This window comes from Paralichthys olivaceus, chromosome 6 (assembly GCF_024713975.1).
Source record: "Paralichthys olivaceus isolate ysfri-2021 chromosome 6, ASM2471397v2, whole genome shotgun sequence".
Lineage (NCBI taxonomy): Eukaryota > Metazoa > Chordata > Actinopteri > Pleuronectiformes > Paralichthyidae > Paralichthys > Paralichthys olivaceus.
The window spans coordinates 27,135,760-27,161,548 of NC_091098.1; the positions used below are offsets into that span (position 1 = coordinate 27,135,760).

A 25,789-nucleotide genomic window follows, 5' to 3' on the forward strand; every position below is an offset into this window, starting at 1 on the left:
ACGTTGTTTCAGAGACGCCCGGGTGACGAGACGTGGACACGACGTCCTGCTCACTCTGGGTCTTATTACAAAGTGGATGTGGATCATAGAGCTTGGTCTGTGTGTGAGATCGTGTCAAGAAATGTTCATAAAATATTTTAGATCTACGCAGTTCAGGAATAATTCAAAGTATTAAAGTGGATCACTGCTACGGATCAGAGTGCAGGCGTGCATGTAAACATACTCATCCAGATATTTACCTCTGAGGACAACTGCTGTGTGTGTGTGTGTGTGTGTGTGTGTGTGTGTGTGTGTGTCTTCACACATTAGGCACCAGGGTTCTCCCTAAAACTGTAACGGGGGGGGGGGGGGGAGCACTTCAAGTGTTTTTCTTTCTCCGTCACTTTGCTTCATCGTCGTCTTAACTCGGCCGATGAAACAGATCTGAGATCAGGATGTGATCCGGTGTGGCACCAGATCCATCATCAGGACTCACAAGCTTGAACCTCACTGCCTCTGGTTCTTCTGCACCGAACTGCGGAACAGAAACGTGACCTTTCCCTGTCTGGTGAACGTTTGAACGTCTAAACCTGATTCACACCTGATTCTGCTGCCGTTCACACGTTGTCGTGTTTCGGTGCAAATCGACTGGAGAGGAAGGAAGGAAGCAGTTCTAAGGAGAACCCTGCTGTAGGATGTAGGAGTGATGATGACTCAACAGAAGACAGAGCAGGAGACCGGATTCATGACCCCAGTGGTCGTTGTGTGTGTCTCTGTCCAGCAGCCGAGCAGGATGTGTTTAAAGAGGACGACCTCTTCGTGGTCACCTGCCGCTGCCGCTCGGACGGTTCACGAAGTGCCAGCAAACTCCGTCATCCTGTCACCTGGACCGGAGGAGTCTTCAGTCCTTCGCCCAGAGAGTTTGGTGTGATGTGGTGAAGACATGCTGAGGACAAACCAGGGCCCTGCAGAGCTGGTACATCCTCATCAGCTCCACAGCGCCACCTGCTGCGATCTGACGCCACCGGATCGTCCTGGAGCGTCAGGCTCCGGCCACAGCGTCGTCGGGGGGGGGTCGTGGCTTCATGCTTGGACAGGGAGGAGAAACAGCTAAAGTCGGAGGAGAGACGATGTGAGTTTGTTCTCAGGCGGAGGTCAAAGACCAACCGTGTGTTTGCATGTTGCACGAAAAGTGCAGACTCATCGCTGAGGTTCAGCCGAGTCACTGCATCCTGCCGAGTGAAGCGGCCGAAGCAGGGGCGACGTCTCCAGATGTGAGAGACCGCGGTGACGACCGTCCTCTAAAGCTGCAGCTCACTCAGTGTTGACCGTCCACAGAGTGTCACAGGTTTGACGAGAACATTCAAAAGAAAAAAGAACGTAAGAGCCAGCGTTGTCATTTTCTTTTAGAGGTTGAATATTTGAAGTCTCAACAAACAAGCTTTTATTCTGAAAACCTTGTTCCTAAAGAAATACTGGACTTCCTTCTTTTGTTATAATTTATGCGTCGTTGATGCTGCTTCGTGATCAGAGAATAAAAAAGACCATGGGGGGGGGGGGGGGCAGGTTGTTTCGTAATCACCCCTCGATTGACCGGGGACAGTCGGGCAGGGCGGGGTCTCGCGGTCGCCCCTGGTTACCTAGAGGAGGGGCTACTGCACTCGGATGCAGGGCAACAGAACTGATGGGCGATGTCGTCGTCTTCCTCCTCTCTGAGAGAGAGACAGACAAACAGAGACAAAGAGAGAGGACAGGAGGACAGGGAGGAGGAGAAGAAGAAGAGACAGAAAAAGAAAAGATAGGAAAGAAGAGAAGTCTGGTAATGGGTTGTTCAGTTAAAAGCTGCAGTACTGCTCTCGTCCACCAGATGTCAGTGTGTCCACATCTCTCACTGCAGGAGTGAGTTTAAGTTTCCAGGTGGAGGTGAAGCAGCTTCTCCACCTCCTCTTCTCTAATGTTCATCATGGGGGAGGACGAGTGAAGAGGGAGGGAAGGAAGGAAGGATGGAGAGAAGGAGGCATGGAGGGATGATATGAGCGGACCCGTGTGTCGACAGGAAGCCTTCGTCATTTTTAGACAGTTTCTCAAAAATAAACGATGCAGAATTTAAAACGTATTAAATGTAAATATGGTTTAACTTGATCTTTTTAACTGAGACAGTTTATATAAAATCATATAAAATAATGTACAGATGTTTCTCTGTGTGTTTTCTTTAGATTCAATTAATCAGATTATTTCTTCTCATCACAAAAGAAAGAATCGAGGCAGAAAGTTAGAAAATGTAAAAGTCATGTTGATCATGATGAACAGTTTTGGTTTGAGTGTTTTAATTTTCAGTTTTTCAGTTCGACGTAACTTGGTTTTGAATCTGTTCCATTCTACATCTGTGTTAATGAAGTTTCATGAATATAAATATACAGATTAAATGTGAGTATATAAAAATATATGAAGAGTCAGAGACAGATGAGCTCACTCAGTCATCAGCGTGTTCGTCACCTGGTGGATACTGTGTGTGTGTGTGTGTGTGTGTGTGTGTCTGTGTATCTGTGTGTGTGTGCTTATGCAAAACACCCTCAGAAAATCTCCTCCTCTGCTGGTGACGCATCCTCTCATCCCTCACACACACACACACACACACACACACACACACACACACACACACACACACACACACAGACACACACACACACACACACACACACACACACACACACACACACACACACACACACACGTGTAACTTTTACCAGATAAATAAAATAAAGATCTTTGACGTCAAACTGGACAAACATCAGATAAATGCTGTGTTTGTTGCTCTGACTGTAAATAAACACGGACGACATGACAACTACACTTAAGTGAAGCCAAAACACTCCGATCGCCACCTAGTGGCTGGAGGAAGTATGAGTTATAAACCCTGGCTTCTCCATGTTAGCAGATGGGACGAGGACCAAAATAAAACAAATTGTCTCTACTGCAAGAGACTCTGACTCCAAACGACATCATCACCACAAGATGGCAGCATTTGTGTTCAGGATACTTCAGCTTCATGTTTGTGTAACAGGAGGAAGAGGAGACTTTACATCTCACACAGTCTGTGTTTTATATCCAGTCTGTAAACTGGTACTCCACAATAAAAGCCTCCTGTCGGTTTGTTAGTCATAAGCTTTTCATTTGAAGCAGGATTTTAAAAGAGTGAAAGTTTCCCCAGCGACACTGAGACGAGCAGCGTCTGTTCACAGACCGAACACTGGAGCGATTCTGAAAGTTTGAGTCAAACAATCAGATGAAGTTAGAAGTGACAGTTTGGTTCAGGACGCAGCTTTGGTTTGAGGACGAGACGTCACATGTCTCCGTCTTCACTGACACCAAAATGGACCAGGTTCACTTTAACCTGCCGAGGAGCGCAGCAACTAAAGTCGTCCTGCTGTCAACACAGAACTCACATTTCTGAGTTCCTACAAGTGTCTCTTGGTTAAATCCAGGACATTTAGTTTCTACCTGAAGTTTCAAAAAGTCTTTGAATGGACAAATCATTAAACATCATTTGTCCACTGTGCAGCTACAATTAACAAAATCTGTCATTTAAAATAAATGAATGCTTAATATTAAACTCAAGCTCAGTTTAATTTATTACATATATAGATATAGATATATATTTATAGATATTTATATTTATCTCTGAAATGTCCTTTAAATTAACATGTTGAGATGATTCGGAAACAAATGTGAAGTCGTGATGAAACTGAAAATCCCATAAACCAATTTAAACATTGTTATTATTAAAACATCTTTACTCATTTAATAGTTGATTAGGTTTGTGTTTGTTTTATGAATGTTTTATTGGTGCTACATTTAATGTTTTACCACTGAACTGAACTTTCAGAATAAAAACATCGAAATCAAAAGTCAGACCATTTTGTGAAAAGATGAAATATAATAAAAGTCATCACAGTCATGAACTGGTTATTGTTCTCAGGTGGATTGTTTGAGAGCAGCATGGAGGGTGAGGAGGGTGAAGAGGGGGAGGAGGGTGAGGAGAGAAAGGGGGAGGTCTGATGTGATGGAGGTGGATGAGCGACTGGGGAGGCTGCTTCACCTTCACTGCTGGTCCTCTGTGTGTGTGTGTGTGTGTGTGTGTGTGTGTGTGTGTGTGTGTGTCTGTGTGAGGGGGGGGTTATCAGTATAGATTCTTGTAGGTGTGTGGGGGAGGGGAGAGGCAGGGGGGAGGGCAGGTGAGGTCGGATGTGAAGCCAAAACGCATTCAAAGCAAATTGAAATTATTATTATTATGAATCATATTTTCCCTCCAGAGCTTTAGACAGAACCTCATGGTCTTCACCGTCCTCAGCAGAAACTCACAGCGAACTCCAGATCGAACTTCTGCTTCACTTTGATTCTAGATTTTTGACATTTTTCCCTTTGAATGTGAAGATTCAGGGAACAAAGACTGATTCTCCTTCATTAGTGCTACACTTAATCATTTCAAAGAATCTTTCAAATGTATTTCAACACCATGGTGGTGACGATGATGTTTGTTTACAGTTATCACAGTGATATACAGACACTAATAAAATACTGTTCTTATCACTGTTTGTCTCATTAACACAGAATGAAGAGAGGATAAATCACGATAAAGGTTTTTTTCTCATAATATAATTGGTCAATCTGCTAATTGTTAGAATTAAAATAAAGCTTCAGTTTCTGTTTTCTTCATAAAGTCGCCTTACAAACCTTGAAAGACACTTTTATTATCATTATTATCATCAAGCTGGTCGAAGATGTCTGGTTTTCTTTGTAGACATTAAAAATACTAACTCAATTATTACGTTAAATCTTCACAACTATGGAGCTTCATTATAATAAATGAAAACTATAGAAAGTACTGTAGTTGTAAATAATAAATCTCTCACAGTAACAACTAATCAAGTTGTTTTTTTAATTATAATTAAAAGAATCTTCTCTGTGAGTTGACTGAGTTTTGTCAGTTTGCGTCTCTCAGACTGAAACAAGCTGTAAATCACTGGAACTGTTGGTTTCTCTTGAACTTTACGGGTCTTCAACTCTGGGATGTTGAGATTGAACTGAATTAAATACATTTATTTCAGTTCATTCGTTTGTTGCCATGGGTTCTGTGAAGCACCTTGTAAACTTGTTGAGACAAGTGCCATACAAATAAAGTTTTTATTATATTATCATATTAGTGCATTTGGGGTCACGACCCTCGGGGACGGGTGGAGTGGACGGAGGCTCTGGAGGAGAGGGGGGGGACTCTGGCCCTTACCTTGCCTGCTCGTGGTGCTTGGCGGGGGGCAGGGCGCAGGGAGGCTTGGGCAGGCGGAGGCGCGCGGGACAGCAGTACTGATGGTAGGTGGCGTGGCTGTTAGGAGGTAGGCTGGAGGAGTAGAGAGAGGAGGAGGAGGAGGTGGAGGAAGGAGTGGTGATGCTAGTAGGGTTGTTGGAGGAACGACAAGAGGTGGTGGTGGTAGAACAAGAGGAATAAGACCTGACAGAGAGAGAGAGAGAGAGAGAGAGAGAGAGAGAAAGAGAGAGAGAGATAGAAAGATAGAGAGAGGGAGAAAAAAGAGAGAAAAATAAAGTCAAGAGAGAAACAGAGAAAGAAAGACAACAACAACAACAGACACGCACACATAAACAAACACTGTTAGCACAGTTAGCATTACAGCACACTGTCAGCACTAGCTTAGCAGCGTTAGCAAACAAATATGGCTCGTTAAGGCAAACAGCACATTCAAACCTGTCAGCCCTAGCTTAGCACACAATAATCAACAGCAGCACAGCATTAGCACACACAGCTTATAGGTTTAGCTTGTAGTTAGCATGTCTTACCATGTTAGCGTTACCTTAGCACACAATATTAAAAGCAGCGTAGCATTAGCACACGCTTAAGCATGTCTTACTGTGTTAGCATTACCTTAGCACAACGTTAACAGGAGCATAGCATTAGCACACACTTACAGCTTTAGCATTTAGTTTGCATGTCTTATCGTGTTAGCATTTCCATAGCACACAGTTATTAACAGCAGCATAGCATTAGCACACACTTACAGCTTTAACATGTAGTTAGCATGTCTTATCTTGTTAGCGTTACCTTAGCACAGAAGCATTCAGCAGTTAGTACCGAGTCTAAACTACTCCCACCAGCGTACCACATTAACATACAATCACAAGTGTTAGCTTAGCATAGGAGAACACGCAAAATCTTAGCTCATGGTTAGCGCACAGTCAATCTGGACGGTTAGCACGAGCAGTTAGCACCACAGCGGTACATGTACAGTGAGTCAGGAGAGGGAGGATGATGCACACACACAGACTTCACTGCATTTTCAGGGACAGAGGAAGGACGGTCACGTCCTGCTAACTGTGCTAACGGATTAGCCTCTTGGCTACTAACGTGTAGCAGTGACAACCGAACGCCACGTGAACGAACGGCGGTTAAAGGGCAGGTTTTCGTGCCCGTGTGATTCACTGCTGATGTCTGTCACGGGACTCGCACCAGTGACCTTGCAGCTGCAGGACGGTTCCACTGACCGCTCGCTGAACCCGCTGCCACTGACCGTCCAATCAGTGACCGAGGAGTCACAGCGAGTGCACCGCGAGGTCACGTCTCCCCCTGTCACATTACTGTGACGGAGCTGGAGATGGGACGTTCCACCATATTTATACCCGACGACCCAGAGAGAGGTCAAAGGACAAAATAATGATTTCATGGTAGTTTATATGAATTAAAAAAAAGATTTCAATATTACATCACTACTGCTTTAACATCTTATCATCAGTGTTTCAACACTTCACCGTGTCGTGTAGTTGTACGCACATACGAGAGTTTATCAAAATATTAGTTAACAGAATAACTTCAGCTCGACAAGAACAAACAGAGAATGAACGACAATCAAGAGAAGAGGAGTTAGAAAAGAGCTATAACTTTAAAACTACAGAGCGTGACTTTCACAGTCTGTGTTTATGTACAACTTTTATTTTACAGTATAAACGGAGCAGTTCTATGTATTTAGTTATTTATAATAAAGTTTTTCTTTTACTGCATTTCTCTGTCATGAAGGTTTGATAACGACATCTCGGGAATCACTGGCAACATTTTCTTTATTCTCGGATCTCGCTGTCAGAATCTGCTTACAGCTGCGTTATAGTGATAGAATCTATCACCAGCATCATCATCCATCTATGACATGTTTATAACCTGTTTATAACCTGTGACACATTAACACGGAACATTCTGACGGTTCATGATCACCGGCACAGAGGAAATCAAGCTTTCAAAGTAAAAGTCAACAGATGTCCACTCTGGTCCCTGTGTTAAAAATGTAAAACACAGTGGATCCAGATGTGAGTATTTTCCTGTGACCACAGAACCAGAGCCTCGTGTGTTGACACAGTTTGAACAGCTGACATGTGTAACGGATGATGTGGGACCGGGGATGTTGAGACAAAGAGCCTGAGGAGCTGCGTCCACGCCTCAGTGCGCTCAGACCTCATTCCTCACATTTCATCCTGCTGGTTGTGATGTGACGGCTCGCTGGTCTCCTGCACACTCACTGTCACTCTGCACGGCTGCAGGCGTGATGTGCTCCACATGAACACACACACACACACACACACACACACACACACACACACACACACACACACACACACTCCACTGTAACGTCCTGCTGCTGCTACGAGCTGACGTTGACTTGCTGCAAATAATAATAAAATCGTGTTTCTCTACAAATGTAGATTTTTGTGCTGAAGTAAAAACTTGGTCAAAATCCAATCAGAGACTAAATGAAATATCCTGTGATGACGGGTCAGAGCAGCAGCAGTGAGATCTCTGCTTCCTGCAGGTAAACGTGGAAACTGGTGTTGTTCAAACTGCAGCGGGTCAGAGTGGGTGGGGCCAGAATGTCCCCAAAGTGAAAAGACACGTGTCACACGTGTCCTCAGCTCATAATGAGTCGGTGATCAGGTCTCAGGACAGAAGACAGGACTCGATCAGACCTGAACTCATCAGCAGGTCTGGATTAACTCCAGGTGTGAACGGACACATCTGACCGACCCAAAGGTCAGAAACCTCTGGAGAACATCTGTCTCTTCGTTTCTCTCCCCTTTGAAAAACACTTCTTCTCCCTTCTCTCTCTCCTCAGTAAGAATAAAGCACCTCCGTCACCCCCTCTCTCCCCCCTCCACTCTCCCTCATCTTGTATGAGTGTGAAGTGAGAGAGCTGCTGCCACTGCAGCGCCGGCTGGAGCCATTCATTACCATACTGCTACTACACTGCAGAGGGCGAGAGACAGAGGAAATGAGAGAGGGGGGGGGGGGCTGGCTCTGCAGAATGTGGCACAGGTCACACGACGATCATCAGTTACTTCACAATCAATAATCAATGGATGGCATCTAATTAAGTGCTGCTGCTTAATGACATCATGGTGGGGGGCATTGGTCTCTTCAGTCTCACACCAGAGACGAGAGGTTCCTCTTTACATCTGCCTGCAGAGGGCGCTAAAAACACAATCAGGAAATATTCATTTAACGACAGCTGAGAGGATTGACAGGGATACCAGACAGTACCAATAATATTAATAATAATAAATATATCTTAACCTCACCTTGACCTAACTTAAGCCTGACCCTCACCTTAAATTAAAGTCATGACTCAGAACAGTGTCAATAAAGTTCTGTGACTTTGTTTGTTGTGACAGAACCAGAACAGACATGACTTCACGTACTGCATCATTTAATTATATTCACCTCGACTTCTTTATATCATTAAATAAAATAAAGTTGAACCAAACCAACACAAAGGACCTGTCCCCTCATTACCCATCATCCTCTCTGCCTGTCCTCGGCTAGACTCTTTCAGATTACAGCCCGCTCTAATCTGATTACAATCTCATTAGGTCATCTAATGTCCGCCTGTCGCTGAGTCACTGCCACACACATAACCAGACAGCATAACACACCGACACACGCACACACACACACGCACACACACACACATTATATTGATTCATTTATGATTTTCCACATCAGGTTGTGTTTTATCTGTAACGATTCTGAAAACCAGACTGTGAAACCAGTCGACCACAAAATGAGAGACGCTGATATCTTTACACGCATCAGGTCAATAATCAAGTAAAGGCTCATTTACGTGCCTCAAAACATCCACTAGAGGGCAGCTCAGAGTCAAACGTCACAAACATATTGACTGTTTGAAATAATGTGAGAATATACCAAAGTGTGTGTGTGTGTGTGTGTGTGTGTGTGTGCATTAACAGCCTCTAATAGGTGTGAAAGACGTCCTGACAAGCTCAACAGAGGGAAGAAGGAATTAATGTCACTTAGTGTCAGTCATCTGAACGGACATTAGTTGACATCAACTCATCAATGAATCATCGCTGTCCGACAGGACGTATGAGACTGTGACCGGTCACGAGCGACTGTCACCAGGAGCCACAGCTGAACTAACCAGACGAGTCAGAGCATCTAGAGACGTAACGAGGGAGGGGATGAAACAGAGAGAGAACCCTGAGGACAACACACAGTCTGTAACTTCAGTTCAATCTGATGTTCAACAGAACCAGAGTGAAGGGTCACAGAGAGAGAGAGACAGAGAGAGAGACACAGAGAGACAGAGACAGACAGAGAGAGACAGAGACAGACAGAGAGAGACAGAGAGAGACAGAGAAAGAGAGAGAGAGCTGCACATTGCTTGATACAACAAAGCCACAAATGAAACTAAGACAAGGTCTGTCTGTGAGGACGGTAAAAACAATATGGACGTTGTCGCAGAAGATGTTTCTCTTTATTCTAGAATGTGATGTCACCAGTTGATATAGACTTCTATACAAACTACCAGAGGAGACGTTTTCTACACAAACTACCAGAGGAGACGTTTTCTATACAAACTACCAGAGGAGACGTTTCTCTACAAACTACCAGAGGAGACGTTTTCTATACAAACTACCAGAGGAGACGTTTCTACAGAAACTACCAGAGGAGACGTTTCTACAGAAACTACCAGAGGAGACGTTTCTACAGAAACTACCAGAGGAGACGTTTTCTATACAAACTACCAGAGGAGACGTTTCTCTACAAACTACCAGAGGAGACGTTTTCTATACAAACTACCAGAGGAGACATTTCTATACAAACTACCAGAGGAGACGTTTCTACAGAAACTACCAGAGGAGACGTTTCTACAGAAACTACCAGAGGAGACGTTTCTACAGAAACTACCAGAGGAGACGTTTCTATACAAACTACCAGAGGAGACGTTTCTATACAAACTACCAGAGGAGACGTTTCTACAGAAACTACCAGAGGAGACGTTTCTATAGAAACTACCAGAGGGGTCTGCTTCACTTTCTCGAGTCTTCGTCCATTTTGAAGACATGGTTGTATTAACGGTCTCTTGCAGACTCAGGCTGAAGTGAAGGCAGATGAACACAGAGTCAGGAATCAACTGAGCGAGAGAAGCTGCACTTCAGCTGCAGCCGCTCCAGAAAGGAGGCCATGCCAACACCGTTGTTAAGGGCAACCGTTGCAAATGAAGAAATATGTTGTCACGGTAACAAGGACTGCGTGTGTGTGTGTTTTAAATAGATCCTCCACCGCTGCTGCTCAAAGGTGATTTACTGTTTCCAATAGGTTGCGTGCACACACACATACACACACACACACACACACACACACACACACACACACACACACACACACACACACACACACACACACACACACACACACTGTAAAAAATGTAGAAATGATTTTAAGTTCCAGGCGTAGCTACAGTCAGAGTGTAGATGGTGTGTAGTGAAGTTATATTTATATCTGGTCAGTTTCTTGTTCATCGACTTCCTGTGTTTCATTAGTCACATCTGAGCTTCATGTTAAAGCTCCTACAAGGAACTTCTGTTCGCTGGTGATCGCGGCGCCTCTGTGGACAAAGCGTGTGTTTGTACGAAGCATCGTGACGAGGTATCGTTCGGTTGCTGTGTGATTGTCATCGTTCTCTTCTTAAACTTTAATCCTGTGAATCTGGAGACAGAACGTGAGGAGCTGCAGGTCCGAGCAGCAGCTGGAGTTGGCCAGAGCTAGCTCGTTAGCATGCTAACTTCAACAGAAGCAAAACCAGAGTGCTACGTAAACAGCTGCTAACGCTAACGTTCATTACTGACGTTTAATTTAATTTGTACAAAGTCGCTGTTTTAAAGAATTCTGAGTTTCTTTAGTCAGAAGATGTGAACAGGAAACTGGATTAAAACCATGTCACAGAGGGTGTGTTCTTCCTCCGCTGGCTGAGCACACACACACACACACACACACACACACACTCACACCACACACACACACACACACACACACACACACACACACACACACACACAGTTGGACCTCAGGGTGTTGTCCTGCGGCTTGGCTCTGAGAGGTAATTCATCACCTCACTATTCATATCAGCCTAGTTTCCCCTGCAGCTCACACACACACACACACACACACACACACACACACACACACACACACACACACACACACACACACACACACACACACACACACAATAATACAACACAAACACAGGTGCTGCTGATATTTAACTACAGCTTCATTCAACAAGCCTGCGGTACTCACTGCTGCAGCCGACACACACACACACACACACACACACACACACACACACACACACACACACACACACACACACACACCTTTGTATTGAGTTTATCCGTCACGACTGCGACTTCGTTGTCAGCTGTCGTCTTTTAAATAAACCATCTCAGTCCGTTTCCCTCTCGTGGTCAAATGAACGAGTTATTTCAGGTTAGACGTCGGTGTTTGTATTGTGATGCCCCCTGGTGGTTGTTTGTAGGTTTAAACCGTGTTTGCCCAGAGAGGAAATCTCTTATTAACAACTCCCATGATCCCACACTGCTTCACCACGTAAACAAACTCTGTCTGTGATTGTTTTTGACTAAATAAATAAAGTGTAAAGAACACTGCAGCCTCAAGGGGGCGCTCTCTCTCTGACTTCAGCTGATCTCTCCCTGTTGTTACAGGTGAGAGGTTTACGTCACTGCAGTGAACCAGTTGCCCCGATTCATATTCAATGTGATCGGATCCACTGAACAGTAGATTTTCCTCTTGCCTGTAGTTGAGGCTGAATGACTCCTGCTCTCCGTCTCCTCCATGTTAACGTGGTGTAGTGTGTCGGCTCTAATTAACCAGGTGTGTGTGTGTGTGTGTGTCACCTGCTGTTGCTGACAAATTAAAGAGCTTCTCATTCTGTCACACGTCTCATCTTTAAAGTGACTTCACTGCACATGAGTCTCACAGCAGCAGCTCAGTCAGCGAACAGACTAAACACTAAATCACTATTTAACGGAGAGTTGGTGAATGTGGTGTAAATAAAATACCGACAAACACTTGTGACATCACTATAGATGTGGTCAGATTGTTGCTCTACTGCCCCCTATCTCTCCTCCTGCCTGTCGACCTGCACACAGAGGTTGGAGTTTTGTCTGATGTCGTCTTGGTGACAAGTTGACTCGACAATCTGTAGGAGCGGGAGGTCGACATGACGTTTACTTAGTCCCAACATCCGCACACGTGAAAACCACACGTATGATTCCAGTGCAACGATATCCGAATGCGAGGGACAGTCCTCCTCACAAGGTCCCACTCCAAAATCTTCTACATTTTTATATTTGTCAGTGATCGACTGAAGATCCATAATTAACCACCAGTTCAGTGGAACACGACTGGAGGCTGCGTCTGATTCAAACTGATGATTATACAGAGAGAAATCATCAGGCAAAACGGACCAGCATGCACTGCAGCTGATTGACAGGTGGAACATGACTCTCTGTCATCACTCCTGCTCTCTGTCTCCGCCCACACGCGTGATCCGACACTCAATGCAACAAGTGAACTGATTTCAACAGGCATCATGGGAAATGTAGTAGATTACGAACAGGTCGAGGAGCGTGTCACACATCATTTCCTCCGCCCACAGTGACACAGCTGGAAGCTTTTTTACCCAGCATGCAGTGCAACGGTCCTCTCGTGTTTTGCAGTAGTGTGGATGGATTACTGGCGATGTCATCAGACCGAGACACAGCGGCAGACATTTTCTAACAACGACACAGGAAAACACACACACACACACACACACACACACACACACACACAATATAAAATATTTGAACCGTAATGAACTGATCACAGCTCCTTTTTAACTACTGTCTCTTTAAGACCCCCCCCCCCCATCCTGATACAGCGCTCTGCTCTGATTGGTCAGCCGTTTGCGCTCTCTTGCTCTACCTGGCTTTGTTTGGGGGCGTGTCAGACCAGCCGCCATGTGTGCAGATGAGGGTGTTGGACGAGGTGTTCAGTCAAACATCTCCTCCACGTTTGCAGTTTGTAACTCAGGCGCTGCTGCTCAGAGCAGAGCTGGACAGATGCAGCGTGAAACAAAACTCACGTCTTTACATCATCCGGCTGCCAGAATATTCTCTGAGCCATCTGTGAGCCGCGAGAGCCGCTGCCAGATATCAGCTTTTACAACAGGACTTCACAGGCTGATTAATACGCTGTGATGTAACTAAACGTTTACTAATGAACACGTATTAAAACACTTCACACACACACACACACACACACACACACACACACACACACACACACACACACACACACACACACACACGTTTTCTCTTCAGGTCAAAACTTTTAACAACAAATAACAAAAGAAAACAAAAGCAGCCGAGAAACAATTTCGTCAAAATACAGAAGAATAAAGTAGAAACCACTGAGTCGTACTTTTTAATACTTGATTTTTGAAACTATGAATGTTTTATTCTGTAAAATAAAAATGTGCATCTTCAACCACTGAATGACTGAGGCTGAACAAAGGACTTAAAGGATGAAGCACCACAGTCACATGTTCGAGGACGAGTTACAGCCTCAGAATCAAAGTGATGATAAGTTTCAACAACACAACACTCTGAAGATTCCCACAGTGAACAAACCGACTCGGCTTCGTCTTCACAGCGATGACCGCTGAGGCTCATGGGTATTGTAGTGTTTAGCACCATCCAACATATGTTGCGGACGAGTGCAGTAAAAGTACTCTACTGACAAATGTCTGTATAAAAGACTGAAGAACATTTTACCGTGTGGTTTATTTTTTGCCTTACTCAAAACTTAACGTACCACGCTCTAATCTCATTGGCTCGGACGCTCTTGACCTCAGTCTGTGATGTCACCGCTGATCAGAGCCAATCAGCTTGGAGCGCGAACACGCCTGTGGATGGACGAGCAGCAGCCGAGTGTTTGTGCCGTTACGAAACCGCCTCCTCTTCCTCCTCCTCAGCCTACCGTGCTGTTGCCATGACAGCGCAGCATTTATCCCTCCTCCTGCACCCCCCCCCAAACTCTCCTCCCACCCCCCCCCCCACCCCCCCACCGCCACCTTCACCAACACCAGCCGGCTCCATGTCTCATATTCATGTTGCCAAATTTAACAAACAGACGGACTGACAGAGGGAGGGGGAGGGATATGTCACGCTGTGCACGATTTACCAATCGAGTGTGTGTGTGTGTGTGAGTGTGTGTGTGTGTGTGTGTGAGTGTGTGTGTGTGTGTGAGCCTTGACATCCAGGTCAGCTGATGATTACACCAACAATGAGCAGGACTGATATGATCTCATCTACAGACACACACACTCTTTGCAGGGTGACTTCAGCAAACTGAACTCAGTGAAACGCTGCTGGTCCCGTCTCAGTTTGAGAACTCGGGGGCTGTTACTGACCCTGAACAACTTTATCGTCTGATGATACAACTGTTAACATGTGGAGGAGACCAGAGGTTGCTCAGTGTATGTTAGTGGTCATGTGATATGCGTGTTAAATGTGGACGGGGATTAAAACTGAAGGTTGGATTCAAACAACATGGCAGTGATAGTGACGAAGCCTGACTGTCAGTACCGTTTCCATCCTGAAGTCACGTGTGTTTCAATATTTTAAATGAGTGTAGCGACGTGGCCATTGTTGAAACATCTGTTTGAACATCTGTAAATATTCAGCTCAGTACGACGTCATAAAACAATGATCTTAAGAAGTAAATCTACTTTGTCGTTACTGCTACTTTACTGAGGAGTCGTACTTCTACTGCATCCCTTGTTCACGCTCAGTGCTGATCAGTGAGACTCATATTTAATGAGCTGACCAGACTTTAATAAAAGAAGAAGCTACAACACATCGGGGAGTTTGCTGAGAACATACAGTGCATGTTAGCGTGTGCCTCGTATGAACCGAGCTCATTAAGAAAAGCTGTGTGTTCATGGTCTGAGTCGTTTCACTGGTGGAAACATGTCGAGCTCAGGAATTTCAGACGACAGTCAGCGCTGATGAAGTGCTTTTAACACACACGCACACCCACACACACACACGCACACGCACACACACACACACCTGGTGCAACCACGGTGCTGACCGAGCTCATTTACACTCCTGTTATCGTCATCAGCACACAGAGGACGAGACGTCATCAGCTGTTTACAAAAACAGGGTCAGAGAGGGGGGGGGGGGGGGGGGGGGGGGGGGGGGGGGGGGACAGAGAGAGAGAGAGAGAGAGACAGAGAGAGAGAGAGAGAGAGAGAGAGAGAGAGACTGGACATGGAAATCCTTGTTGAAACATAGTGAAGGTTTGGTAACATGACACATTAACGTGTGTTATCTGATCCGGATCAAAGACACATGTATGTAAATGCAAACACAACAGATCACATCACAGATGTTTCATACTTTGTGTTGCACGATGAACACAAGTCAACGAATGCAGTTTCAGACTATATGCAGTTTTTCTTTCTCATGCGAGGTCACTGTGACCTTTGACCTCTGAAATCGAATCTGTTCATTTCTGAGTTTGAGGGACAACATGTGAAGAAGTTCTTGAGATACTGAGTTCACAAGAACGAGACGTACGGACGCACAACCCCGAAAGCACCGTGCACCCGGGCCACTGGGTGGCGTCACTGCGGAGACAAAGCTTATCTTCCTGAGAAAGAAAGAAACGAGGGATCTTTTCTCTTTTCTTCCATCTGAATCCTACAGATCTGACTCTGTTGACTCCTCCACACCCACACTGTAAGATAACCTCTCTCTCTCTCTCTCTCTCTCGCTCCCTCCCTCTCTCTCGCTCTAATCCTGGTCATGGTGCCGTCACATTCTGTGTGATATTACCTTTGGTGACTCACAGAGAAAACGAATCATCAGCTGGAGGACGAGCTTGCGTTTACAGACCCAGGACACGTGCATCAGTGTGGTTGAAAAGTGTGGACTCTCAGGTGTCCTGTGTGACGGGACCACTGCAGGCTGAAGCTGCCGAGGCTGAAACACGCTGTCTTATATTTCTAGAGCCGTGTGTCTCTGCTCAGAAACACTGAGCCTCAGGACGGTGAACTCACCGCTTCACTCTTGAATCTTTTATAAAAGGATCATATCAGCGTTTTGCATTTTTTATTCTGTGTACTTCAGGTAAAACGTCCCTCAGGCGGCTCCGTGCAGAGCATGAATCTTATTGTGCTGTTCCTGTTGCCGACAACAAAACCTTTAACCTTTGTGTGAATAACTTTTAATCCTCACTTTAACTATGATTAAACAATCTTAACTAAATGATTGGACACTTGTTACCAACCAACACGGTGTCTGCAGCCCGACACAGAAGATCTGGACTTTGACAGTTCAGTAAAAACTGCAGTAAATCAAACGTTTTTTATAATTGAATGATGGATGAAGGTTTCGCAATTTGTGCCTCAGCATGATCGACACATTTTTATTTTAAATCTGCGACTGTTTCAGAAATCAAATCCAGACTTGGCGTCTAAAGACGTAAACACAGAACATGACATGTTTTAGAAACCTCAGTATGTGACTTACAAACTTGTACATTTGACAGAACTGTGCAGTAGTGAGTTCCAGGTACTGTCTGGGTTCAGATGTGACTGATACCGAAACCATGGTTGCACAACAGGAACCTGGTCAACAATGTGTAAAATGCACCATAAATGAAAACTGCTGGAAACCTGTGTTTTAAAACGTGTGTGTCGGAGTCAACAGCCTCAGTTCACGACACTTCTTCAGATTAAACGTTAAAACTGCTTCCTTATATGTGGGTCTTGTCTTTTTCTCAGATTTAGCCTGAGGTGCTGCAAGATAAATCTGTGTGAGGGTGTTTTGCATTTTGCTGCATCACGACCTGATCAGAAATCAGTCAGAAACCAGTGTAGGCAGCTCTGCAACATGCTGTCATGCCTCTGTGCCATAATCTGCCCCAGTGCAGTGTGGGATTTATTGGCTCGCACTCAGCCACTTGACGAGGCAGCAAGCAGCTGACAGAACTGTGTGATTTCATAACGAATCAGCCTTATCCTCACTGCTGTCAGACTCCATCATTGTTCTCTGCCTGTTACATCAGTCGCCAGCTTGGGTTCAGCTTTTTCTCAGTATATCAGATGCACCTGAACGTCCCATGACTCATGGGATCAGAGGATTTTCTTCCTGAACTTTGATGCGTCTGAAAGTCTGAGTCACACTCTGCGTACTTCTGTGCTCAATCTGCTTTACTCTTTGGCTGCACTTATGAGAGCTTCTAAGACAAAGCTATAGTACTATTAAATCTGTCTCCATGAGTCATCGCTGCGTTTCCCCAGCCTTCGTCTATCGGGAGCTTCTCTCCTTCTGCTCTGTGTTTGCAGGAGAATAGAGGCGGCGTTCACGATGGCGGTACGAGCTGTGCAAAGGTTCGAGCACGCCAAGCACAGATCGAGGTTGAAACCATCTCAACCGTTGGCGGGAGCTTTGTCCTTCAAACAGTTTTCCACGGTTGCATGGCAACAGCAATCACCATGACCAGCTCTGGTACCAGTTACAGAGGAGCTGCCCGGTCGACGCATGGGACAACTGCAACGCTGCATCCTGTTGCACGACGCAGCCGCCGTACACAAAGACGAGGCTCCGTCCTTCTCAACGTTTCCTCATAGGATCCTCTTAAGATCGCGTTGCCAAGCAACAAACCCAATTCCAGCCAGCGAACAGACGGAAAATGTATTCAGAGCAACAAAATTACAACAAAATAAATCCAACACGAAAGAGGAGGCGACTGAGCTACCGAGTAAGTGGTTACCATGGTGACCGGTACAACAAACAACTTCACTATAACATAAAGCGTGTTTTCTTCATAGTTTCATAGAGAACAAACAATTTGACTGCTTGACAGAAATATCTGTTACATAACACGGTTCAGTCTTTGCTCCACCAATTATCAGTGTTAGAGACGCTGTAGTCGTTTAGTTCGTCTGTCTCTGGAGTCTCTCGCACTCCTGCTCTCCTGCAGTCTGGAAATTACGGCTACAACCTTCCACTCTGTAGCCCTATTAGCTGATAAAAGAATGAATATTTATCAACCCTGTACAGCCACCGATCGCATCAGAACAGAAAGAATGCACAGGGACATCAGCTGCACCCTCGCCTCCGGAGAAACAAAGACTTCGCTCCCGTTCAACAAAACAGCCTCGGCTGAAATATCTGTGGATTGCATTTTTGTGCCAATGGAGAAATAAAATCAAGCAAAAAGATGTTTCCTGGTCGAATTTGGCAAACAAGCAACTATTTCTAGGCTTGCACAAAACCTGCATGAGAGAAGCTGCAAAGTTAGTAGCAATCAAAGTCAAAGATTAACACGAGTTTTGGAAAAGCAGACAGTGGGACGACAGGCGGTTTGAGTTGGAAATGTAGTGAAAGTCTGTCGTATTAACACTTATGTCCTACAGCAGCTCAGCGATGGTTTTATTCCAGATTTAGAGACTTATCCTGCACATTAGAGGCATTTAAATGCACCAGCAGAGCTTTTTCATTGCTATGAAGCAAAGTGCATCACGTCAACCCACTTCTGAGATCCACTCGTGCTGCCTTTGGCTTTGGTTGTAGTAAGTATACCTTAAACTCTAACTTACGATTTGTGATGGTGGAGCGTGTGGGCGTGGTGGTTGTTGGAGGCGTTGACTCTGTGCAGGTGCTCGATCCTCTCTTTCTCTTTCTCCACAAAGTTGGTGTTGGTGCCGGTGCTGGTGGAGGACGCTCGGGACAGCCGGCTGTGGGCCCGCGGCTGATCCCTAGGTGGGATCGGAGGAGGGGGAGGTGGAGCCGGGGCCGGGGAAGAGATCGGAGCTGGCATTTGGGCCGGGATCGTGATGGAGGCAGGGGCTGAAGCTGGAGCAGGAACCGGGATAGCAGCCGCACTGGTGCTGTTGGTGCTGTTGTAGGAGTGGTGGGTGGAGGAGTGGTGGTGGTGGTACTGCTGATGATGATGCTGGTGGTGGTGGTGGCTGTGGTGGAGGGAGATGGAGGTGGGGGGCTGGGGAGGAGTTTGGTGTTGGCTGTTGTGGTGGTAGTGGTGGTTCTTGGAAAAAGATGCTGATGTGGTCTGAGTTGGCGGAGGAGGCGGTGGAGGAGGAGGGAGTGGAGGCTCAGGAGGAGCAGGTGGAGGAGGAACGACAGGTTGCCGGTCCAAACGCAGGTCCTTGTTCTCCTGGCTGAGCCGGTCCAGTTGGACCTCCAGCTCCTCGATTCGGCGCCGCTGGGTTTCTAGAAGCTTCTGCTGGCTCTCGATAATGTTGTTGAGTTCAAGAAGGTACTCCACGGCCCGGTTAGGGCTTTCTGGGCTGCCCTGGCCGGGGCCTTGGTTAGCATCCATGATTAGCTAAAGACTGTTGGATGTTACAAATGGTTAAGATATAGCTAGCACTGAGGCTAAATGCTAAACTTCTGCACTAGGTGAAATGCTGCCTGAGTAACAGCCACAGCTGGTGCAGAGCCAACGGCTAACTCGCTGAGTGTTTGATACCCGGGGGTTAGAAGAGAAGCAAAATAAAAGTAGCTCACTGAGTGGAAGCCTCAACAACAGAGAACCTCCTCCTGAACTGATATTTAGACCCAGAGCAGAAATACTTACTACTCTAAAGTCTAGTCTACAAACGAAAACCAAAAGGTTAAATAACTACAAAACTACACCCTAAGGCCTACACCCTAAAAACTAAACTACCCTTCACCCTCCCCCCCACCAGAGGTAAGTGGGGGGGAGAGGACTTTTTCTTTTTCGACTGCTGTTTTGAATATCAAGATGGACCTTGACCTGGTGAGCTCCAGGCGGAGGTGTTTATCGAGTCGTCAACCATTCCCTGGTTCAGTCAGATGTTCCTGCTGGGCTTTGGACCCATGACGGTAATAAAACAGAACAAATTTCTAGGACATAGAGGTTTTCTTTTCCTCCTCCCAGAGTCAGAAAGTGTGTCCTTGTGTGTGTTTGTCAGTAACTCAGTTGTATCTCCTCCCTGCGCTCCATGCAGAAGATCAGAGCATTGGTTTCCCAGGAGCAGGAGTGGAGACCACAGCTGACAGATTTGATTTGTCCCTCTGGATCTACGATGGAGCACATTATCATTGCTGAGCAACTGTAGTTTGACCAACACGAGAAGAACAACTGATATTTTTTCCAATCCAAGAGTTGTTTCCAAGCACTGCAGCAGAACCAGAGTCTGCACCCCCACGTACAAACTCCCAAACAAGTTGACTAATCACCTGCTCCCCCGCAGAACATTATTTAAAATCCTGGGATCAAAACTCCTGCAGTGAAATTTCAAATCAAACAGTCCAGAGTTTTCTGAGCAGGGAAATAAGTACATGTAGCTCAGTTCAGTTCAGATCCTGTCCGTCAGCAAAACAGTCTGGAACCAAACATCAAGATATCAACGAAATGCAAAGCTCCACAGACTGAAAGTGTTAATGTCAGTCGAAGATCATCTTCTGACAGACATGGAAGACGAGACGTCGGCCTCTTCCTGGTCCATGGGTTCATCTGCAGGACTCCAGTCTTCCTGCAGTCGCTCTGTCAGGGTCCAGCAAGGGTTGAATCTCATGTCAGATGCTTGTCTTCTCCCTGGGTACCGTGAAACACTTGGGTTTGAACATCATTATCATCCGGTAGGCGGGCACCTCTGGATCCGTCTTCATGTCATCCATCCATCACATGAAAAAGAAGAGAAAGAACAGGCTGGATGAGAGGACGGAAGGATTAAATGGACGAGAGTCAACAGGAAACATCAAATGATGACAAAGTTGTTTCTGAGATCATCGCCTCTTTTCTTTTTTCCTCTTTCTTTCATTTACTTCCTTCACCTTTGCTTTTGTTTTTAATTAGATTGTCTGACCCGTCTCTTTTCTCTTCTCTGTTCATCTTCATCCTCTCTGCTGTCGCCCTGATCTGACTCTTCTCTCATGTGGTCCTTTGTTACATAGAAGTTTCTCTTCTATATATTATATACTGTATATATATATATCTTATATATATACATATATATATATAAGATATATATATATATATGTATGTTTATGTTCCTGACACAGAACCATCAGGGAGGCTTCATTGGAACTGTTGGGGCAGGCACTTAGAAAAGAAAAAGAAAAGTTGACAGGTGATTGGCTGAACCACCTGTCAATCACCAGAAGATCTTTGAAACGACGCTACAGCAACATACACTGAACTCTTGAGGCGGCCGCCATTGTTGGTCGTAAAAAAATGCATTTTCTTGCGATTCACTTGTTGAGTGTGACATCACGAGTGACGTGATATTCACATTCTACTAAACTCAGTGTGGAACTCAACAGATGAGCTCCCTATAGATGGTATAAAGTGTAGAAAATGGTTTTAATTAGCATGTCTGGCTAACTAGCTGATGACATCCATTAGACATCGTAGGTAACTCCGTGTTGTGGAACGTCAGGTTAAACTCAAGACTGAGAAGTTTGATGAACATGAATCCAAACTGGAATCAACTTGACTTATAACTTAAACTAACACCAGCTGATTTCTGGCTCAAGTATAAAATGTAGAATTATTTACTGTTCATACTGTAGATACTGCAACACACACACACGGACACACACACACACACACACAGACACACGGACACACACACACACACACACACACACACACACACACACAAGACATCTAGCTATTTTGGTCTCGGCCAAACAGTTTCAGTATTTATATCATTACCAATTAAGCACATTAAATTTTTCATGATTCACTAACTGACCAGCATATAAACATATATATACAGTATATATATTTATATATATATATTTATATATATATTCTGTATATACTGCAAAAACAGATCAAATCAGGTATTTTTAATAACTTCCTCTGGAACAGAACCGACACATCGTCCCTTTGACTCTAGAGCCAGTTTCAGCTCATTGTTAGAAACAGCTGTAAGACCCACTGTCCACTTCCTGTCCCCAGACTCAGCTCAGGAGCAGCTGGTGATCACAGTGGAACGTTTCCCTCAGGAGGTGGTGGAGACCAAACACGGAGCGAGAAGAGAGGGAGCACTCTCAGACTGTGACACAAACGTCAAATTAAATCTATGATTAAATAATAAAACTGTTTTCCAACTGTCTCAACTCGTCAAGATAAAAGCTGATGATATATATAAATGCTGTGGGCACTTCTTGTCTGTGCTGCCCTCTGGTGGACAAAGATTCAGACGTCACAGATTTAAGAAGAATTTGAGGAGCACAACTGTTCATCAACAATAATCCAAACTGTCAACAGGAAATCACGAGAGACGTGTGGTTTGCCTGTAAACTTAGAAATCAGCTCATTTGATGAGAAAATGCATTTATAGAAATCAGTAATTTACACTTCAACATATTTACATTTTCTGGATTTTAAATTTGAGACCAAAGTGTAAAATACATGGAGCCTGATTTATAATCACACTGAGTCACTGTGTCCACATCTGAAGACAGTTTCTGTCTCATGATCTTTTATATAATTTCAGTCTAATTTAACAGCAGCAGGACGATTTTAATTGGCCAATTTTACAGTCGTGTAATCTGCCACACACACACACCCACACACACATGCACACGAACACACACACACACACACACATGCACACACATGCACACACACAGCCCAATTTCACGTACATGCGCATACATACACATGAAACACATTCAGACATGCATCACACTCTGAACTGTGAACACAGGCTGCACATGCACATAGATGTCGGCACATACACATAAAAACCCTTATGGCCTATATAACCGACACACTTACATGACACACACACACACACGCACACACATGCTCTCACACACACACACACACATGCTCACACACACACTCACACGACACGACGCAGCCTCCAGAAAAAAATGTAAGGAATAGCAGAGGCTCACAGGATTCAGCGGCTCCTGCAGAGGTGATGGAGGGATGAAGGTGGAGGTGGTGGAAGAGGAGAAGGAGGAGGAGGAGGAGGGAGGAGGATTATTGATCCCCGCTCACATTTCTCTCTCTCTCCTCCTCCCCCCTGCTGCTGCTGTCACCGTCATCTCCCCCCCGAAAAAAAACACAACTGCTGCTGATGATACTCCGCAGTTTCTGCTGTTGTTGATCAGAATATGATCAATTCAACTGCTCTCTCTCTCTCTCCTTCTCTCTCTCCCTCTCTCTCTCCCTCTCTCTCTCCCTCTCTCTCTCCTCATGTATTCCTCTGCTCGCCTCACTGCTGCAGGCCCGGCTCCTCTCCTCCTCTTCTTCCTCCCCCTTCTCCCTCTTTTTCTTCTTGTTGCCGAGTCAATCTCTTTCTAATTATCATTCCTCTGTGTCTGACGATCCACTGCTGCAGCGCTTCTCTCCCTCTCTCTCCCTCTCTCTCTCTCTCTCTCTCTCTTTCTCTCTCGTTATCATCACCAGTGAAATATTGTATTTTTCTTCGCTGTTCTGCCGTAGAGAGGAGAGGCGGAGGAGGACGGAGAAAGAAGAGAGGGAGGAAGGAGAATGGTGTCGAGTCCAGACAGGCTGCCAGGATGGATGGATGGATGGATGGAGGAGAGTGTGTGTTGGTAGCAGAGAGAGAAAACACGCACTGTCACGCAGCCACAAACACAGAAATCACATCAGCGGCGAGCGCTGGTTTTCGTGCACGACCAGAAACATGACACACGATTCACAGGATGTTTGCGGCTGCACAGAGCAGCGTCTGCAGCTGGGACAGATTTCAGGAACAGAGATTCCTCTGCTGTGTTTTAATGTCACCGATTCAACTGAAGGAGAGAAAATATAAAAACTAAAAGCTCTGAAGCAAGAAACCATCCAGAGAAACTTCACCCCAGGAATATAGATAACAGAGTGGATTGGAAGTAGGCTAAAAATACTGCAGTAACATTGTGTAATACTATATAGGATCAATATGCATTTGTTTAAACCGATACAGAAAATAATGACCTGCTTCTAATGGCTGATAACAAAGAACATATATGATCTAATATATAACCTGATCACAGTCGCTGTGTGAGAAACATGTTAAAGTCTTCATCCAGCCACTGAGCGGTGAAACGAGCGTTTGCCACAGAATTAATTCAGTCTATGGCAGAAACATGGACGCACACACAACTGCACCTGACACCATGAGGTCTGACTGCATGGACGGTAAAAACACGATGGACCGTAGCACGAGCGTGCAGCCGTTGGATAGTGTGCAACACAAGTGTAAAACATGTTTCGCTTCATTTTTAAATGGAATGGCCGCCACAGTCCAGAGAATGAGTGGGAAGCACTGGGTCCATGTGTCTGTCGTGTAAACTTGTGTCGCTCACGTTGGTATCGATCAGAGTATGAATGTGTGTGGTACCACGTCCTCCAGGGACACGTCTGAAAAGTACTTGGCATCAATGAAGTTCTCTCTCTGGAGGAGGTGGCTCCTAACGCGCTGCTAGCAGCTAGAACCGAAGGAGCCTTTTCAGTGAGAGCTGGAAATGAACATCTACATCTAATCCTCTAATCTACATCATCATTTGTTACTGATGCTCAACTTCATGAAACTCATCGGAACACCATTTTTTCTAAGGGGACATAAAGTTACGAATTCGCTTCCACTGAAAAAGTAATTGGAATTTTCATTAATCTCTGAATCCGTGTGGACACTAATCTGGTCCTGTCTGATTTGTCCATCCATCGTCTTACGTCTCTCAGGTTGGGTATTCCAGATGTCTGTCTCCGCAGCTTTGCTTTCCTGTGATCGTGACGCGTTCCCTGGCCTGATGGGATATGTTGTCTCTCCAGCAAGTTCAGGGACTTCTTCTGCGTGTCCACCTGGTTCCCTGTAAACCTCCAACCGGAGGCTAGATGCCTGAAAGATGAGCTCCTCACTTTGTCTCTGCGGCTGAGCTCAGATACCCGATAGAGAAAAGTTTCAGTCGCTTGTATTTGTGACTTCGTTCGGTTACTACCCAGAGCTCATGACATCATTACAGGTTACATGTCATTTAGCTGATGCTTTTATTCAAAGCGAATTCCAATTAGTTCATTCGAAATCTACGACCATGACGTGATGGTTGGAACGTAGATCAACCAATGAATTGAAAGCTTTGTCTTGAGGCTCAGCTTCTTCTTCACCACAACGTTGCACCTGCATTACTGCTGACGCCCACCCGTCCATCCATGGACAATCGTCCCCTCAGTCGTGAACAAGAACCCGAGAGTCTTGAATTGGTCCGTCCCTGCGTATTCAGTGCTATTACAGTCATACCGTCACAACTGCTACCTGTGAACAGAGAGACCACGGCCCAATGCAACAGGTACCTACACTCCTCCTACTTGAGAACGTTTTCAAAGAGACTCCCTGGTGTGCGAGGCGGACCACGTCCTGCGAAG

At 45.3% G+C, this 25,789-nt stretch overlaps 1 protein-coding gene across 4 annotated transcripts in view; it reads right to left on the reverse strand.

Moving 5' to 3' along the window:
* LOC109645499 (IQ motif and SEC7 domain-containing protein 1-like) overlaps window positions 1-25,789 on the reverse strand; it is a 90,138-nt gene that overhangs the window by 58,740 nt on the left and 5,609 nt on the right. For 2 of the 4 annotated variants that reach the window (XM_069527622.1, XM_069527628.1), the window contains exons 1-2: window positions 23,314-24,220; window positions 19,014-21,063 (exon numbers count right to left, since the gene is read on the reverse strand). In XM_069527622.1, the coding sequence (XP_069383723.1) occupies window positions 19,014-19,753 (740 nt within the window). In that variant the 5' untranslated portion in view covers window positions 19,754-21,063; window positions 23,314-24,220. Of the gene's footprint in view, window positions 1-19,013; window positions 21,064-23,313; window positions 24,221-25,789 lie in introns of those variants that run through there. The other 2 variants (XM_069527625.1, XM_069527623.1) reach the window with 1 other exon arrangement.